Source organism: Sorex fumeus, unplaced genomic scaffold (genome assembly GCF_029834395.1).
Source record: "Sorex fumeus unplaced genomic scaffold, SorFum_2.1 ptg000098l, whole genome shotgun sequence".
Lineage (NCBI taxonomy): Eukaryota > Metazoa > Chordata > Mammalia > Eulipotyphla > Soricidae > Sorex > Sorex fumeus.
Window position 1 is genome coordinate 6,002,350 of NW_026606155.1, and position 18,350 is coordinate 6,020,699.

Genomic DNA, 18,350 nt, shown 5'->3' on the forward strand with positions numbered 1-18,350 from the left:
GCCCAGGGTGCCCAGCACTGCATCTGCTGTGCTGGGCTCCTTGAGTGTGTGTGGACTTGCCAACTGCTCATTTTCTTGTCTCAGCCACTACTTCACGCCTGTTCTAGGTCACTGATAAAAACAGCCGGGTGGCTGAAGCCCGGAGTGGGGGGCAGAAATGATCTCAAAAAAATTTGAGCAGCTTTCTGTTTTGTTTTGTTTGGGGGCCACACCCGGCAGGGCTCAGGGCTTACTCCTGGCTCTGCACTCAGGAGTCCCTCCTGGCAGGGATCCGGGGACCACATAGGGGACCGGGGATGCAACCCGGGTCATCAGTGTGCAAGGCAAGCGCCCTCCTTCCCTGCTCCAGCCCCATCTGTAGCACTGCTGTTTATTTGTTCATTTGGTTTTGGTTTTGGGGCTACTCCCTCCCGGCCTTACATAGGGCTTACTCCTGACTCTGTGCTCCCTCCAGAAGGCTGCATGCAAAGCAGGCTCCTTACCTGCTGTGCTATCTCTCACCCCTCTGCAGCCATCTTTGTTGAATTTGCTCACCTGCCCTCAAAACCTGCCTGTGACTCTTCTGACTTTTTCTAGCAAGCCCAATTTCAGCAAATGGCCTGTCTTTTTCTTTTCCACTGATGTGTATGCTGTCTGAAGTTACCGTTTCACTCTGGGGGTGCGGTCCCTGAAGTGAAGCTGCTTCTCCTCCCAATTCAAATCCACAGAGTTCCTTATCAATCTTCTTCTTATTACTATTTTGGACTGGGTTTGGGGCCTGCACCTGGCATTGCTCAGGGGTTATTCGCATTGGTGCTCTCGGGACCAGGTGACTTGGGCCGGGCTTCTCGCCTGTAGAGCGCACTCACTAACCCTTTCTGATTTCTCTCTCCCCAGCCCCTGTTAGCACCCTTTAGCCTTTAGACCCGTCCACTGGAATTGAGGTTCTGGAATGTTTGGAAGTTCTTTTCTAAAACTTTCTTTTGTTGCTGTTGAGAATCAGATCCGGGGCCCTCAAAAGCAAATCTCTACCATTGAGCTGCGTCCGCCGTCCAGAGTTCTGGAATTTTTGGTCATGACTTGCAAGCTAAAAAATAAAACAACACCCACCCCCAGATGCCTGTCCCCTATGGCCACTTTTTAATTCCAAGGCGTTTGTGATGGTCGTTGTATAGAAGCAGCTAGACTTACTCGAAAACAACTGACAACTAACATCAAACTGTTTTTTTTTTTTGGGGGGGGCTGGGGCCATACCCAGTGCTCAGGGGTTACTCCTGGCTCTAGACTCAGCGATCTCGGGGGGACCATATGGGGTGCCAGGGATTGAATTCAGATTGAATATGTGCAAAGCAGATGCCCTACCTGCTGTCCTACACTATGCTGCCACTCGCCTATAAACTGAACTTTTTTTAAAAAAAATTTGTTTTTCAAGGACTAAGGGGCAGGAGATATGTGTTGTGCCATGATTATTTTAAAACATAAAGCCATTTCATAGAATGTTTGTGCATTCATGCCTGAGAGGGAAACTAAGAGGCACCAGCGAGCACTGTTTCCTAGGGTCTCAGGCAAAGTCTTTTCTGAACCAGAGAGATGGCCTGGTGGGATTTCCCCCTTAAAAAATTTTTTTTGTGTGTGTGGGTGTTTTTTGTTCTGTGTTTTCAGCCACACTTGGTGGTGCTCAAAGCTTACTCCTGCCCTCTGTGCTCAGGAATCACTCCTTGCAGTGCTCAGGAGACTGTGTGCGGGGCCGGGGATTGAACTGGGGTCATCTGCTTTCAAGGCATGTGCCCTCTGCACTCTCGGTCTCTCTAGCCCCCTCGCTGACGCCCCCTTCCCCCCCACATTTGTATGTTTTCGGAGCTACGTGTCTTTCCAGGTGGGCTGGCTGCATCCTGCTGCCTATGCTGTGGGCGGCTGGTGTGATGCAGTAACACAGTCTCTCTCATTGTGGGGGTGGGGGGGATGGTGGTGGGCTTGCCAGGCTACCCTGTGATGCGGGGGGGCCCCCAGCCCCATGTCGGAACAAGGCTTGTCAGCCAGAACCAGCTGCCTGGGTATCTCTGGTGATGATCTGGGCCTTTTGTCTGTCCTGGGCGGCTACACTGGGCCATGTGAGTCCCCGTCCTGAGGACAGGCTGTGTCTGACACTGTTGGGACGGGGCGGGATGGGGTTTGGGAATCTCACAGAGTTCCATTCCCAGTGTATCCATTCCTAGCAGGGTAATCTTGAAAAAATTCCGTTCCCTCCAGAACCTCAGGTTCTTCGTCCTCAAGCTCAAGCAAGCAGCACCCACCCTCCGGTGGGGTGCTCGAGAGAGTGGCATAGCAGACATGGGCTTAGCTTAATCTCTCTGCTCAGAGCCTCCTACTGGAGGCCAGGAAGGGTGGTGGTGGTGGGGTGGAGGTGATGGGGAGGCAGGGCGGCGAGGTGGGCGTGTGACGGCCTTGTATGTGGGGTCTTCTCTGCTCACCTGTCCCCTCTGTTCTGCGATCCCCAGGAGCCTTCATGTAAATGGGCCCAGTCATGCCGCCCAGTAAGAAGCCAGAAAGCTCAGGAATCAGCGTGTCCAGTGGGCTGAGTCCGTGTTACCGGGGCAGCAGCTTCTCCCAGGCCCTGCAGGAAGATGATGACCTCGACTTCTCTCTGCCCGACATCCGCTTAGAGGAGGGGGCCATGGAAGATGAGGAGCTCACCAACCTGAACTGGCTGCACGAGAGTAAGAACTTGCTGAAGAGCTTCGGGGAGTCAGTCCTTCGGAGCGTCAGCCCCGTCCAGGACCTGGACGATGACACCCCCCCTTCCCCCGCCCACTCCGACCTGCCCTACGATGCCCGGCAGAACCCCAACTGCAAGCCCCCCTACTCCTTCAGCTGCCTCATATTCATGGCCATCGAGGACTCGCCCAGCAAGCGCCTGCCCGTGAAGGACATTTATAGCTGGATCTTGGAACATTTTCCCTATTTTGAAAACGCACCGACGGGGTGGAAAAACTCGGTGAGACACAACCTGTCCTTGAACAAGTGTTTTAAGAAAGTGGATAAAGAGAGGAGTCAGGTAAGCTGGAGTTCCGCGCGGCGCAGGCTTCTGAATTTCTCGCCAAATAAAAGTGTCACTGCACGCCAGCTTGTCTCTCTGCAAGTTGCAGTTCTTGGGGGGATCATTCTTCTTCGTTTCCTGTGGCCTATAGGAAAGACCTTTCTTCTTCCCCACAGCCTGTTGTTCTTGTGTCCCCGTGCTGACCGAAGGGTTTCCCAGCTCTGATTCTCATTACCGAGCCTGTTCTGCACCATCCTGGGCTTAAATGGTGCCCCCTCTGGGTTGGAGGGATAACTTTTGTTTTTGGGTAACACCTGGATGGTGCTCCGGACTTGCTCCTGAGTTTGTGCTCAGGGATCGCTTTTAGTGGGGCTGGGGATTGAACCTGGGTTGCTTGCCAATGCCTTGCCCGCTGTACCGTTTCTCTGATCCCGAGGGATCCTTTGGGATTAAGAGTCCAAGCCGAGGTGCGGATGCCAGAGGCTGCCAGGAGCCATGAGGCACGTGTGTATATAGTATCTGAGGAAAAATGCCGCCGATGCCAGAGGAGAATGGCATTTGTTTTCTTTCTGAATATCACCTGGAGACACTCAGCTTCTTCAGGGTTCTGGAATAAATGGACAGAAATGGCCATCGGGAGCTCACTTGTTGTACTTAAAAACTGGGGATGAAACAGCAGTGTGAATTACCAGGATGTTCTAAAGAGCAGGCAAATGGTTGGGAAGTACTTGGCCATTCTGAAGCCCTTAGGATTTTTTTTTCCCACTTTATATTAGGTTTTTGCAGTGCCAGGGATCAAACCCAGTCCTCCTGTATGCACAGTACCCAGCTTTTGAGCAATCTCCCTGTATCTTGCTCCTCACCCACCCCCCGCTTTTTTTTTTTTTTTGGCCGACTTGAACCCAGAATTTCACACATACAAAGCAAGAGTCTCATTCCTGGTACAAAGTTCTCATTAGAAACTGACTTAAAAACAGGGTGAATTTGAAAAAGCTCATACAGCTGGTAAGGCACTATCTTTGCATGCGGACAACCAGGTTTGAGCCTACCAGAAGTGATCTGTTTTGTTTTGTTTTTTTCTTTGTTTTTGGGTCACACGCGGTGATGCACAGGGGCTACTCCTGGCTCATGCACTCAGGAATTACTCCTGACGGTGCTCAGGGGACCCTATGGGTTGCTGGGAATCGAACCTGTGTTAGCTGCGTGCAAGGCAAACTCCCTACCCGCTGTGCTATTGCTCCAGCCCCAGGAGTGATATCTGAATGCAGAGCCAGGAGTAAGTCCTGAACACAGACAGGTATTCCCCCAAATCAAAAAAAGAAAGAAAAGAAAGAAAGAAAGAAAGAAAGAAAGAAAGAAAGAAGAAAATTAAAAGGAAAATGGAAAATTTTTTTGTGATGTTGGGGAATCAAACTCAGGTGTCATCCATGTAAAGGAGGCACATGCTTTGCCCCACTGAGCCACATCCTTGGCCAACTGAGATGGAATTTATTTTATTTTAATTCTATTTTTTAAATTTAATTATTTTTTAATTTTTAAATTATTTATTTTTTATATAGGAGTACTGCTATTTATTCAGCCACTGATTAGCTGATTGAATTGGGCATGAACTCCACTTTAATTTTTTTTTTTTTTTTTTTGCTTTTTGGGTCACATCTGGCGATGCACAGGGGTTACTCCTGTCTCTGCACTCAGGATTTATTCCTGGCGGTGCTCAGGGAACCATATGGGATGCCGGGAATCGAACCCGGGTCGGCCACGTGCAAGGCAAACGCCCTACCCACTGTGCTATCTCTCCAGCCCCTCCACTTTAAATTTTTTAATGAATCACCACGAGATACAGACTTACAAACTTTCATGGTTATGTTTCAGTCATACAATGATCAAGTGCCCATCCCTCCATCAGTGCCCATTCTCCACCACCAATGGTCCCAGCATCCCTCTCACAACCCTCCACCTCTACCATCACCTCTGTGGCAGGCACATTCCCTTCACTCTGAGATGGAATTTTGACTTTAAACCTTTAGCTCAAGTGTCATGACTTGCTTAGATGGGGTTGTGTTCTTGTTTTTGTAAAAATGGGGGGAGGGGAGAGTTGGGGTCACATCAGGGCTTCCTCCTGGCTCTGTGCTCAGAGATGCTTCTGGCAGAGCTTTGGGGAGTCCAACTCGGGCCTGCTGCAAAGCAAGGCAAGTGCCCCCCGCTGTCCGTACTATCTCTGACCGCAAGATCTGTTCGGTGATTAGCTTTGCCCTTCTTTCATGGGATTGGATGGGTACTCTGCAAACAGCATCGGCCTATTAGAGTAGGAAGATGTGAGCTCTGAAAAGCTTGGTGGCTGCAGTTAAAACAAAGTACTGGAAAATGTCTCTGAGCAGGTTCCACGGGGCTGTGGTTCCCAGCGTCCCCTGGCACGGGGACAGCGTGGCTGTGACCCCGCAGGCCGGCTGCTTTTCCTCTCTGGGAAGTGCCAGTGTGTGCTCAGGGCGCCCAGACTGTGCAGTGGGAGTTTGTTTCTTTATTTCCTTTTGTTCAGGGGAACTGGGGCTGCTCTTGGTGGTCCTCTGCCTGTTGGGCCTGATTTATTACAGTTCTGCCCCTTGGACCCAGGAGTGCCGGGACCCACATCTAGTGATGCTGCGGGCGTTGTGGTGCTTGGGCCTGAACATCAGGTCTTTTTTTTTTTTTTTTTTTGCTTTTTTGGGTCACACCTGGCGATGCACAGGGGTTACTCCTGGCTCATGCACTCAGGAATTGGTGCTCGGGGGACCCTATGGGATGCTGGGAATTGAACCCCGGTCAGCTGCATGCAAGGCAAATGCCCTATCTGCTGTGCTATCTATCGCTCCAGCCCCTGAACTTCAGGTCTTGAACATGCAAAGTGTGTGCCCCTGGTCCCTCTGGTCTCTCCTTGCCCCTCCAGTGAAATTCGGAGCCAGAGACGGGAGCAGGAAATGGTGCTTCTCCTGCCTGCTGCAGGCTCTACTCTTCTCCCAGAGTTCACTTTTGTTCCTGAGGGTGCTGCAGGGTTGGGTGGGGTGTTGCCTTGGACTAGCAAATAGTGGCCTCCAGCACTGGAGCCTGAGCCTTTGAGTGTAAATCCAGTGTACTCATGTATTCTGGACGCCCCCTTTTTCTCCATATAGTTTGTCATCACGATCACGATCATCCTGTTGTCCGTCGATTGCCTCCAGCAGGCCCCAGTAACGTCTCCTTTGTCCTAACCCTGAGATTTTAAAAAGTGCCATATTCAAGGCTTTTTCAGGGTTAGAAGAATGAGACCCATCATTGTTACTGGTATTTGGCATATTGGGTGTGCCCCGGGGAGTTTGCCGTGTGGGCAGGTTACATTCGGTAGCCTTCCAGGTTGTCCAAAGTAAGAATGAGATAATAAGATGTCGCTTCCGGGAGCTGGGTTTTATAGTCTCTGGGTCTTGGCCGTTGATGGGATTACACGGCACCGAGGGCCAGTTGGTGGGTGTGGCCCCCACCTACTGGAAGATGGAGGATCTGGGTGGAGGATGCTCAGCCCCGATCCGAGCAGGCTTGGAGATCTCAACCCTGGGACCCGCATGCCGTTACCTTCATGCGTGTGGAGGTGGTCTCAGCATGGTTGTGGCTGGTTCTGGAGGTCTTTGGCTGCCGGGACTCTGCTCGGGGCGGGGAGGGAAGCTCAACCTGCCCCCATCCAAGGGGCCCCGGCGAGGGCAGCCAGGCGCGGGGGCAGGAGACTCTGCACTGTTCTCTTCCCAGACCTGGGTTTATAGTCATAACTGAAACAGTAAAAAGATACTGCTTTTATTTTTTAAATTAAATGATTACATTTTATCAATTTTTTTTCCGGGGGTGGGGGAAGTGTGGTGACAGTGTCACACTTCAGTGATGCTCAGGGTTTACTCCTGGCTCTATGCCTCTATGCTCAGGGAATACTCCCTTGCAGTGCTCAGAGGACCATCCATGGTGTCAGGGATTAAGCCCTGGTGAGCTGTGTGTAAGGCAAGCACACTATCCCCGTTTTTTTTTCTTTTTTTTTGTTATTTTGGGTCACATCCAGCGATGCACAGGGGTTACTCCTGGCTCTGCACGCAGGAATTACTGCTGGCGGTGCTCAGGTATCCGCGGTATTATATCTCTGACTCATTTGGTTTGGGGGCTGCTCCGATGATGCTTTGGGCGTCATACCCGCATCTCCACCTGCAGAGTGTGCCTTTCAGCCTGTGCTGCTATTTCCGTAGCTCAGGGTGCTGCTTTGACCTGGGAGGTCTGCGACACGCAGCTCTTACCCCTTCTCCTCCCCTCCACTTGACTTCTGGACTGGACAGTGTTGTTTTTTGTTTGGAGGAGGAGGAGGAAGAGGGTTGAAACCATACCTGGCAGTGCTCTTAGGGCTATTCTGGTTCCGTGCTCAGGGATTGCTTTCAGCCATGCTTGGGGGAACTGTGCGGTGCCGGGTTGGAGCTATAGCACAGCGGGTAGGGTGTTTGCCTTGCACGCGGCCAACCCGGGTTCGATTCCCAGCATCATATATGGTTTCCTGAGCACCTCCAGGAGTAATTCCTGAGTGCAGAGCCAGGAGTAACTCCTGTGCATCACCAGGTGGGACCGCTCCCCACAAAAAAAAACAGCAAAAAAAAAAAATGGGGCTGGAGCGATAGATAGCACAGCGGGTAGGGTGTTTGCCTTGCACGTGGCTGACATGGGTTCAATTCTCAGCATACATATGGTTCCCTGAGCATCTTCAGGAGTAATTCCTGAATGCAGAGCCAGGTGTAACCCCTGTGCATCGTCGGGTGTGACCCAAAAAAGCCAAAAAAAAAAAAAAAAAGTCGAGTGCCTTAACCCCTGTACCTGCTCTCTGGCCTCTGGACTTGTTGATTGTTTTGAGAATCTTTTGGGGACTCTGAGTCATCGTTTCGCAAGCCTTTGGTACCGACAGCTTTTGTAGAAGCGAGTGCTCGCGCCACGAGCAGACAGCCTTAGAAAGCAGTTCCAGGTGGAGAGAGAGAAGGAAGTGCAGAATCTCCCCCACAGCCCCTCGTCCCTGAGGCAGGGCTTTGGAGGTCGGAACCCCTTCTGCAGGACCCTGCATGCTGGGGCCTCTGTGCCCGCCCTCTGCAGTCCTGGTGCTAAGGCACACACTGAGGTGCACGCCAGACCAGTGGGGAGGTGGGCAGTGACACAGGAGCGATAGGAGTACTGTGGGTCTGGGGGAAACGCGCTTGTGGTGGACAAATGCACTGTGAACCCCCCTTCCCCCCACACCCCTTTCTGTGTGTTCCCGGATGAGGGTCGTTATCTGCAGCCCTCGCCCCGTGGGAAGGTTCATCTTGGAGACTGTTGAGTCTGGGCTCGGAGCCCAGCCGACCTGTGTGGACACGCTCCTGATCCAGTCCCTGTCCGTCCCGTGCTGGGGTCATGCCCCAGCGTCTGCGGCGCTGTGAGAACCGAACCTGGCGTGTGTGCTTTCTCGTTTCTGCTGCTTCCTTTTTCGGGGGACCCTGGGGCGAACCCCGGCCAACCCGAGGTGCTCTGCAGTGCTCCCAGTCGCCCCGGCACCATCATTGGGGGTTTTCTGCTGCGGCTGTGTAAAGCGGCAGGCATTCCCCTGACACTTGGCCCAGGGACACCCGTGGGCTTTGCAGGTACACTGCCCCAGCCCCCCCAGGGAATTTGACCTGGTATTGCCTCCTGCTCCGAGATGTAGCCTCAGCCCAGTTAGGGTGGCTGTGTTCAGTGAAGAAGGGGAGAGCAGCGGCCTCACGGGTGCCCCCAAAGTTTCTGGGTCCCCATGCTGCACTTCAGAGCCAGGTTGGAGGTTCGAGGTGATCTTGTACCCCAAAGGCTTGAAACTGGGTCCCTGCTGGACACTTGTTTGTGCCTGAGCCGTCGGGCGGGTAGCATGGGCGATTGCATCAGTGTCACCTGTGGCTGGGCCAGGTGTGTGTGTGGGGGGGTGAGGCTGGTGGACAGGTGCTGGTGGACAGGGGGCTCGGGTAGTCCACTCTCCCGGCTCCCTGCCAGAGGGGAGAATCCTGAACTCGGATGCCCTTTTGGGTTGTCTCTAGAGTGCGATTTCATCAGGAACATATTCTCATGAATGAGTAAGGCAGGGGAGAATAGACACTTCGGCTTCCGTTTTTATCTCTCTCTCTCTTTGGGGTTTTCGCTCTTCAGGGACCTAAAAGATAGGTTTATTGTTATTATTATTATTTTTTTTTAAATCAGGGCATGCTCGCACATGCACCGTAGCAGGGATAGTACAGTGACTCTCTAAACCCGTTACTGCCGTTGCCCACGTGGAGATGCTGAAGCTCAGAGGACTAGCTTCTATACTTCCTGCTTTTTATTTTTGCTTTCTTTGCTTTTTTGGGCCACACCCGGCGATGCACAGGGGTTACTCCTGGCTTTGCATTCAGGAATCACCCCTGGCGGTGCTCAGGGGACCATATGGGATGCTGGGAATCGAACCCGGCTAGTCCGCGTGCAAGGCAAACACCTTACCTGCTGTACTACCTCTCCAGCCCCCACGTGCATTCTTTTTTGTTGGGTGCTTCAGGGGGTGGTGGAGGGAACCAAGCCATGGCCTTGTACATGTGAGACATGCTCTGAGGCATACCATCCTGCCCCAGCCCCCCATGCCTTTGGAGCTTTTTGTTTGTTTGTTTTTTGGATTTCTGGCCACACCCAGGGGCACTCAGAGGCCCATGGAGTACCTGAGCTCAAACCTGGGCCTCTGCATACCAAACACCTGCTCCAACCTGCTGAGCTCTCTCTCCAGCCCCACGTGCTTTATTTCTGTTGTTGCAGTTGCATATGGTTTTTTTTTTTTTGGTCCAGTATCTGATGGTAATTAGGAGGGTGCTGGGGGGGGGGGGGGAACCATATGGGATGCTGGGGCTCGGACCCAGGTTGGCCGCACGCAAAACAAACACCCTGCCTGCTGTACTCGCACTCCAGCCTCTGCTTTAGAATTTTGAAGCAAGCAAGTCCTTGACCTCCAATTATTTCATTCCAACACATTTTAGTCGGTGAATAAGAATAATTCATGGTTTCTTACATAACCACAATGCCAGTCACCCTTAACAAAATGAATAGTTCTTTGATATTGCTTAATACCAGGTCATATTCACATGTCCCTAATGGCTTGCAAAATGTTTGCTTGAATTAAGATCCAAACACGATTACGCGCCGTATTTGGCTGCTAGGTTTCTTTGGGGTTTTCTTTCCTAACATTCCCGTCGCCCCACCTGTTTTGGGGTTCAAAGGCCGCGCTGCTCAGGGCCCTTCTCCTGCCTCTGTGCTCAGAGATCGCTCCTGGCGGTGCTCAGAGAATGCGAAGTGGAAGGCGAGACGCTGCTCTGGTCCCCGGTATTCCTCTCCCTTTTTCATGCTCCTACTTGCTAGAGGGCTGCCCTGCCCCCACCCGGGGATGGACTCTGGAAGGGGCCCCGGTTCAGTCGGCTCTGTAGGAATGTTGTTTTGTTGTTTTCATTTGTTCCTCTTTCCGGGCCAGAGAGATAGGACAGTCGGTAGGTCACTTTACCTTGCACGGGGCCAATCCAGGCCTGATCCCCTGCATTCCAGATGGTTCCCTGAGTGCAGAGCCAGGAGTAGGCCCTGAGCACAGCTGGGTGCGGCCCATCACCCTTCCCCTGCCACTACCCCCAAAAGGAAAAAAAAAAAACACCACCACCACCACCACCACCACCGAATCATAGCTTTTTCCTCTTTCTCTTCATTTTGTATGGAATGGAGGGAGGTGCTTGAGGTGGTTTTTTTTTTTTTCAATTAAAAAAAGTTTTTTTTTTTAAATTTTGTTTTGGGGCTGGAGTGATAGCACAGCTGGTAGGGCGTTTGCCTTGCATGTGACCGTCCTGGGTTCAATTCCCAGCGTCCCATATGGTCCCATGAGCACCGCCAGGAGTGATTCCTGAGTGTAGAGCCAGGAGTAGCCCCTGTGCAGCGCGGGGTGTGACCCAAAAAGCAAAAAAAATAATAAATAAAATTTTGTTTGGGAGTAGCACTGTAGCACTGTCCTCCCGTTGTTCATCAGTTTGCTCGAGCAGGCACCAGTAATGTCTCTATTGTGAGACTTGTTACTGTGTTTGGCATATCGAATACGTCATGTGGAGCTTGCTAGGCTTGCCTTGCAGCGGGGTTCTCTTGGTAGCTTGCCGGGCTCTCCGAGAGAGACAGAGGAATTGAACCCAGGTTGGCCACATTAAAGGCAAACACCCTACCCGCTGTGCTATCGCCCAGGTGTTTTGGGGTAACACCTGGCAATGCTCAGAGGTTACTCCTGGCTCTGCACTCAGGAATGACGCCTGGTGGTGCTTGGGAAACCATACGGGATATCAGGGATCGAACCGAATGGGCCGTGTGCAAGGCAGACGACTTCTTTGCTGTCCTATGGCTCCAGCCCCTGGAGGTGGCTTTGTGAGCCAGGGAGCATTGTCATAGGACAGAGCACTTACTTGCTTTGCCCGAGGGAGGCCTGGCATCTACCCCCAGCACCGTGTGGCCCCTGAGCACCACTGGGGTCCCCCAAGTCCGGTGCAGACACACAGAAAAGCAAGATGATTCTCTGGCTCCTCCTGTAACCCCCAGTGCCTCTCCCCTCCCCCCCAAATACTTTGCGGATGTTCTCTGTCTTCCCACACTGGAAGGTTGGACACCCCACTCAGGGATTTCTGTGATGTCAGCTACCCCCCCCCCCCGCCCCGCCCCTCTGAAAAGCATCCCATCAGCCCTTTGTCACGTAGTTTGTCTCTTGATGACCTGGGCCTGACTCACCCGAGATAAAGTATCAAAGTCCGCCCTTAGACTTGTCTGCCCGGCGCAGACGTGGGCTGGGGTGGGGTCTCGCTGCAAGGAAGTCTGTAGGCAGAGATGGAGCAGGTCTGGAGTTCCTAGCTCTGGGCCTTTTTTTACTCGCTCTCCTTGTCCCTTGAGCAAAACAAGCAGAGTTGGCCGAATTTTTTTTTTTTTTTTAAAGAAAACGCCTTAGGAAACTGGTGAGCTGGGTTGAGTTCTCAGGAGGCCAGTGTCCGAGGCCCTCCCCTGTTCTGGGTGCTGCTGGCACCCCCGGGGCCTCTCCTCACTCACACAGAAGCAGGAGTTTGTCTTTGCTTGGGGGGGCGGGGCTCAGCAGAGAGTCGGAAATTGCCCGCACACGCAAGGTGACTGTGCCCGTTGCAATTTCCTAGAGGACCCCCAGATTTGTTTCATTTTATTCTTTTTTTTTGGTCTGCTTGCTTTTGGGGGGAGACTCCTCTTGGTGATGCCGAGAGACTAATTCCCAGCGGCACTCAAGGAGCTATGCAGTGATGGGTGGAATGGTTTTTAAAAAATCATCTTATTTTCTTATATTCATTTTTGGGTTTGGGACTGCCCCTGGCAATGCTCAGGGCTTCCTGCTCAGCAATCACTCCTTGTGGGGCTTACAGGAAACTATAGGGTGCCTGGGGGTGAACCTGGGTTAGCTGCATGCCAGGCAAGCACCTGTACCATCTCTAGCCTCCATCCCTTTTTGGTGGGGGGGGATTTGGACCATACCTGGCAGTGCTCAAGGATCATTCCAGGTGGTGATCCTGTGTATTGGGGGGAGATTGAGCTGGGGCAAGGCAAGCCTACTTGCAAGGCAAGCTCCAGCTCCCATGCAGGGCTGGCCATTGAATCCAGGCTCTTTCGTGCAAAGCTTGGGCTCTATATCTCGCCAGGGGCCGGAGCGATAGCACAGAGGGTAGGGCATTTGCCTTGCACGCGGCCGACCTGGGTTTGATCCCCGGCATCCCATATGGTCCCCCAAGCACCACTGAGTGCAAAGCCAGGAGTAACCTCTGAGCATTGCTGGGTGTGACCCAAAAAGCAATATATATATATATATATATATATATATATATATATATCCCCAGCCCTCACATTGTTTAGAATTTTTTTTTTTTACAATGTTAGGGATTGAACCTAGGTAGGTCTCTTATATGTGAGGCATGTGCTTTGGTACTGAATCACAGCCCAGGCATAGTTTTTATTATTTATTTAATTTTTCAATTTTTATTTTCATGAAGTTGTTCACAATAAGTACATTCAACATATCAACACCAATCCCACTACCATTACACCTTCCTACCACCATTATTTCAGATTTTCCCGCCATCACTCAAGCCTGCCCTATGGGCAGATGCTAAATAATTTATTTTGCATTGCTTGTTATGAATAATATGAGATGTCGTGTGGCTGTAAAAGTGGTCGCATAGTCCTGAAATTTTAAAATTTTAAAAGAATTGGGGTCCAGAGACGTCTCTGCAGTGTGCTGCTCTCTTCCAAGATTCATTTGTGGGGACCAGAGTGAGAGCACAGCGGGTAGGGCGTTTGCCTTGCACGTGGCTAACACAGGTTCGATCCCCAACATCCCATATGGTCCCCCAAGCACCGCCAGGAGTAATTCCTGAGTGCAGAGCCAGGAGGTACTCCTGAGCATCGCTGGGTGTGGCCCAAAAAGAAAAAAAAAGATTCATTTGTGATTCTCTTGATGTGGCTGTTGATGCACTTAAATGGCACCTAGAGGCAGTTTGTGGGCATGACTGCCAGGGAACAGGAAGGGCAGGGAGATGAGGGGAGGTCTCCCATTCCCGGCTCCATGAATTTTCAGTCACTGGTCTCGCATACCTGGGATTTTCAGCGGATTCATTCTCATGCATGGGGGACCCAGGAAGAGCCTGTGAAGGTTGGCTGTGTAGCAGCCATTGGGTTCTGGAGGTTTGCGGCTGCCGGGATTCATTTGGGGCAGGTGGAGGGACAATACCTGCTCCCCTCTGAGGTCCCCCAGTGAAACCTGCCTGGCGTGGAGTGGGGAGGCATCTCTGAGGTGTGTAGCTGTCTTCTGAGATTCATTTATGAGTCTCTGGATATTGGCCGTTAATGCACTTAAATGGCACCAGAGGCAGTTTGTGGGTGTGACTGCCAGGAAACCTGAAGGGCGGGGAGATGGGAGGAGGTGGCCCATTCTCCCAACTCCACAGTTTTAGATTTTTGGGACGTGGGTGGGGGTTGACACCTGTTGGTGTTCAGGATTCACTTCTCGGTAGTGCTCAGGGATTGAATCTGGGTCTGCCACAAGTAAGGCAGATGCCTTCTCCTCTACACTCTCTCCGGCCCCTAGTTTTTATTTTTTTATTTTTTTTATTTTTTTTGTGTTTGGGTCACACCTGGCTCATGCACTCAGGACTTACTCCTCACGGTGCTCAGGGGACCATATGGGATGCTGGGACTCGAACCTGGGTTGGTCGCATGCAAGGCAAACACCCTACCTGCTGGGCTATCACTCCAGCCCCTAGTTTTTAGATTCTTAAGGGGGCCTCTGATGGAGGAAAGGTGGAGATCCACTGTAGTTTATGACTATAGCAGTGACATTGATAGGACATCCCTTGGGGACTCCCATACTGCAGTGTTCCCTGTCTTTGTCACTATACTAACCCAGTGAGGTAGATCCTATGATTTTTCCCTTCTTCAGATAGGGAGCTAAGCTCAGAGTGGACAAGGAAATACTGGTGGCCATATAGCTAGTCAGAACAGAACTGGAATTCACCCCAATTCTCTCCAGTTTTGAGAGGTACACACTTGATTCTGGTGTGTAATTCTTTTTATCTTTCTAGTATTAGTTAAAGCCCCCTCTTGGTTTGTTTATTATTGCATGTTACAGCTGTTTCGTTTATTATTTATTATTGTTGATGTCTGCTGTACCTAATTTGTAAGTTAAGCCTTACCATAGGCACACAGTATTGGAAAAAGTTTCAGTTAGCTAGATGCGGGTCAGTACTGCCCTGGGAGGGTCTTGGAACAGATGTCCTGCGGATATAGGCGCCAGTTGCAGATGGCTTCAGTGTTATTCCTTGGAGTGCTCTGCAACCATGAGTTCTAGGAGGCTGATCGTTCCCTAGGGTTGCAGGACACGGGGGTCTGTGCTGCGGAGTCGGGCCGCATTGTGTTGGCTGCCAGGCGGGAAGTTCTCCACGCCGTTGGCATGTGCCTCTCTCCTCCTGTGGGCACGGCACACAGGTGCTCTCAGCTCCTCATTCCCAGACACTCCCGGGTCCCCTTCACCAGCCAGCGCCAGGAGCAAAGACCTCCCCCCCACCCCCCTGCATAGTCACTGTACTTGTTACCCCCACCCCCACCCCTGATTTCCACTCCTCTAACTGTTCCTTTTTTCCCATCCTGGTGGCAGAAGATCTTTTACAAAGTCTGTTGAAAAGACGATTAAAAAAATTAAGTGCCAGGGATCAACTTCGGGACCACACACACACACACACATACACACACACACACACACACACACACACACACGACAAGTGCTCTATCTCCCCCGAGCCACATCCCCCACTCAAAGGCGGGAGCTTTTGGTTTGTTTGGGTGTCAAGCCTGGTGATGCTTGAGGAACCTTGTGGTGCCAGTGACAGAGCCTGGGAGCTAACCCTTTGGCTCTCTTCCCGGCCCCTAGATTAACAGGCTTTGGGAGTGCTTGCCCCAGTCAGTACCCAGCAGGCTCACTATGTCTGGTGCTGCAGTGTTGAGTGAATTGCAGCATTGCCTGGAGAGCACCGGGGTCCCAGGAAGCTTAGCCCACAGAATGTCCGTGCCAGAACTTGGCAGGGTACTCCTGCATTCAGCCCACTAGCCTGTTTCTGTCTCTCCCACTGTTGCTTCTCTGGCCCTTCTGATGCGAGAATGCATGACTCTCTTGCTGTGATCCACCTTCGCTGCGTGGGGGCCATGCAGAATCTTCTGGAGAGCTTGGCTCTTCTTCGTGTGAATGGCGTCTCCCCCTGGATGATCCTCAGATAGGTTTAGGGTTCAACAGGACCTTCAGCAATGGCTGCTTGGCTAACCAACCCACAGGAAATAGTTCTCAGAACCTCCCTGGTGGAGTTGAGGTCACTCCTGGATTTCCCCTTTGAAGTCACTTGGGTGGCAGGTTTGTCCTGCGCAATGAATACCTGGGAGTTGGCACACTGTTTCACCTCGTAGCTGAAAGCCCCGGGTCCTGCTGTCTCACACATAATGCAGGGTTGTTTGCATCCACTCCTCTGATTGTGGAGCCCCGAGTCATCTTAAGTCACCCATGAGCTCTGGTAAGCTGGCGGGAGACTTGAGAGTTTACAGAAAATACCAATGCTTTGCCAACCGGCACTTAATTTTCTTTTTCCCTTTTGTTTGCATCTGAAACAGAAGCTGGGTTCATGTATTTTTTTTCCTTTTGGGCTTTGGGGTCACAACATGTGCAGATGCTCAGAGGCTCCTCCTGGCTCTGTGATTGGGGTTGTTTCTGGCAGTGCTTGGTACCAGGGACTCAGCTGGGATTGACTGCATGCAAGGCAGGCTCCTTCCTGCTGCATTCCCTCTTTGGCTCCTGTGGGCTAATGTTCTGTTGTTTTGATATCATTCTATGCATGAGGAGGGCTATTTATTTATTTATTTATTTTTGTGAATTTTTTTTTGGGGGGGGTCACACCCAGTGATGCTCAGGGGTTACTCCTGGCTCTGCACTCAGGAATCATTCCTGACGGTGCTCAGGGGACCACATGGGATGCTGGGGATCAAACCTAGGTTGGCCATGTGCAAAGCAAACACCCTTCCTGCTGTACGATCATTCTCTCCACTTGAGGCAGGTTTTTTGAGTACAGATTTGGGCTTTTTTTTTTCCCCTTCCACTCCCCTCCCTCACCACAAGTATTTTATTCCTCTTCACTCCGAACTCTTTTGCCCTTTGTTTACAACAAATACATTTCACTCGACCCTGTAGGGAGTTATCAGGAGTTATCACTTGGTTTCCTTTGCTTCCTTAGGGTCTGAAGTGTGCAGACAGGGGAACCAACTCTAGTTGTTCTTGTGGAAATGCCTGTCTGTTCTAGGCCGTTGGTATCTCATCATCCATCAGTCCCGGCCTTTTGAGGGCCCATAGCGTATGAGCTCACCGAGTAAAATTACGGGTGAGGTCACAGGTGAAAATAAAAAGTGAGATTTGGTTCTTGGCTTGGAGGAGCATATATTCCAAGAAAATGGGAAACTTAATACAAATCCAGGAAGAACAAACCACTGAGGGTAGGGGGGTAGGGGGAAAAAGGGGTGGGGGTGGAGGGTGGGGACGAGGGCAGTGCAGATCAGTCTGTGATCAGTGTCAGTTGACCTCAGTCAAGGAAGTGTCCCTTCCCCGAGGAGATTTGGAGCTGCGATAAGAGATAGTAGCAAGTTTTGAGTTTCCTTCTGTGGAAGTGCTTGAGTACATTGTTGACAAAGCATTCTTTGCTGAAGAAGGAGCGGGAGGCCCCCACAAATGGTTTCCTTAGGATGAGAGATTTGGGTGTTTGTTAGAAAAAATGAGAATGAGATAAGCTAGCGGTGTGTTCCTCTGTTACGCAAAGTTCAGGCCTTCAGACTTGGACATCCCTTGTGCCTTTCTGCTGGCTCTTCTCTGAGGCTTGCTGGTTTCTCTTCCCATACTCTTCTCATTCTCGCTGGTTCTTGCTTTAGGAAGGTGGAAGGGGCATGCAGGAAAGAACAAAGGGTTTTTTGGGGGCGCCAGCCAATGTTCAAGTGCTTTCACAGAGCTCCACACTCAGCTTTCATTTCATTGGCCAGACCGTGAAAGTATGTTCACATGACCCCTCTTGGCTGCAAGGAAGTCTGGGAAATGTAGTCTTTGAACTGGACCCATTATAAACCCAAATGAAATGTTGGTTCTGTTAGCAAGGGAGTGTTTTTTTTTTTTAAATTAATTTTTTTGCTAGAATATTCTTAGGTGCTTAGGAGATGAATGTTGCCATGCCCCAAGGATATGATAGCCTTAGAGAAAAAGGAGAGAGGTGGGTGGTCTGGTGGTTATAAAAATAAGTATAAGGAGTTGGTGGGGGAGAAATGGTGCTAGGGAGAAGACTTTAAATTGCTCTAGTGATTCAAATAAAGCAGTGCCATCAACTCATTTTCTTAGGGTTTTTTTTTGGGGGAGGGGGAGAACATATGGGTGCCCAAGTTCAGACCTGGGTCAGGTGAATGCAAAGTAAGCACCTTACCTTCAGTATTCTCTCTTTGGCCCCTGAACCCACTAAAAAAAATACCCTAGTTAATGAAGATTTACTTTAAGACTTCCTGGTTAAACTGCATTTAATATCTGTTTGGTATTTGGGGGGCCACACCTGACAGTGCATAGGGGTTACTACTGGGTCTGAACTCAAGGAACCACTCCCGGTGGGTTCAGGGGACCATAAGGGATGCTGGGCATCAAACCCAGGTTAGCCATGTGCAAGGCAAGTTGTACCTGTTGTTCTATCATTCCGGC

General features: G+C 51.1%; 1 protein-coding gene across 7 annotated transcripts in view; it reads left to right on the forward strand.

Moving 5' to 3' along the window:
* The window catches only part of FOXN3 (forkhead box N3), a 422,811-nt gene that overhangs the window by 208,270 nt on the left and 196,191 nt on the right, over positions 1-18,350 (forward strand). For all 7 annotated transcript variants that reach the window (XM_056133253.1, XM_056133252.1, XM_056133258.1 and 4 more), the window contains one exon: positions 2,478-3,034. In XM_056133253.1, coding sequence (XP_055989228.1) covers positions 2,492-3,034 — 543 coding nt within the window. In that variant the 5' untranslated portion in view covers positions 2,478-2,491. The remainder of the gene's footprint in view (positions 1-2,477; positions 3,035-18,350) is intronic.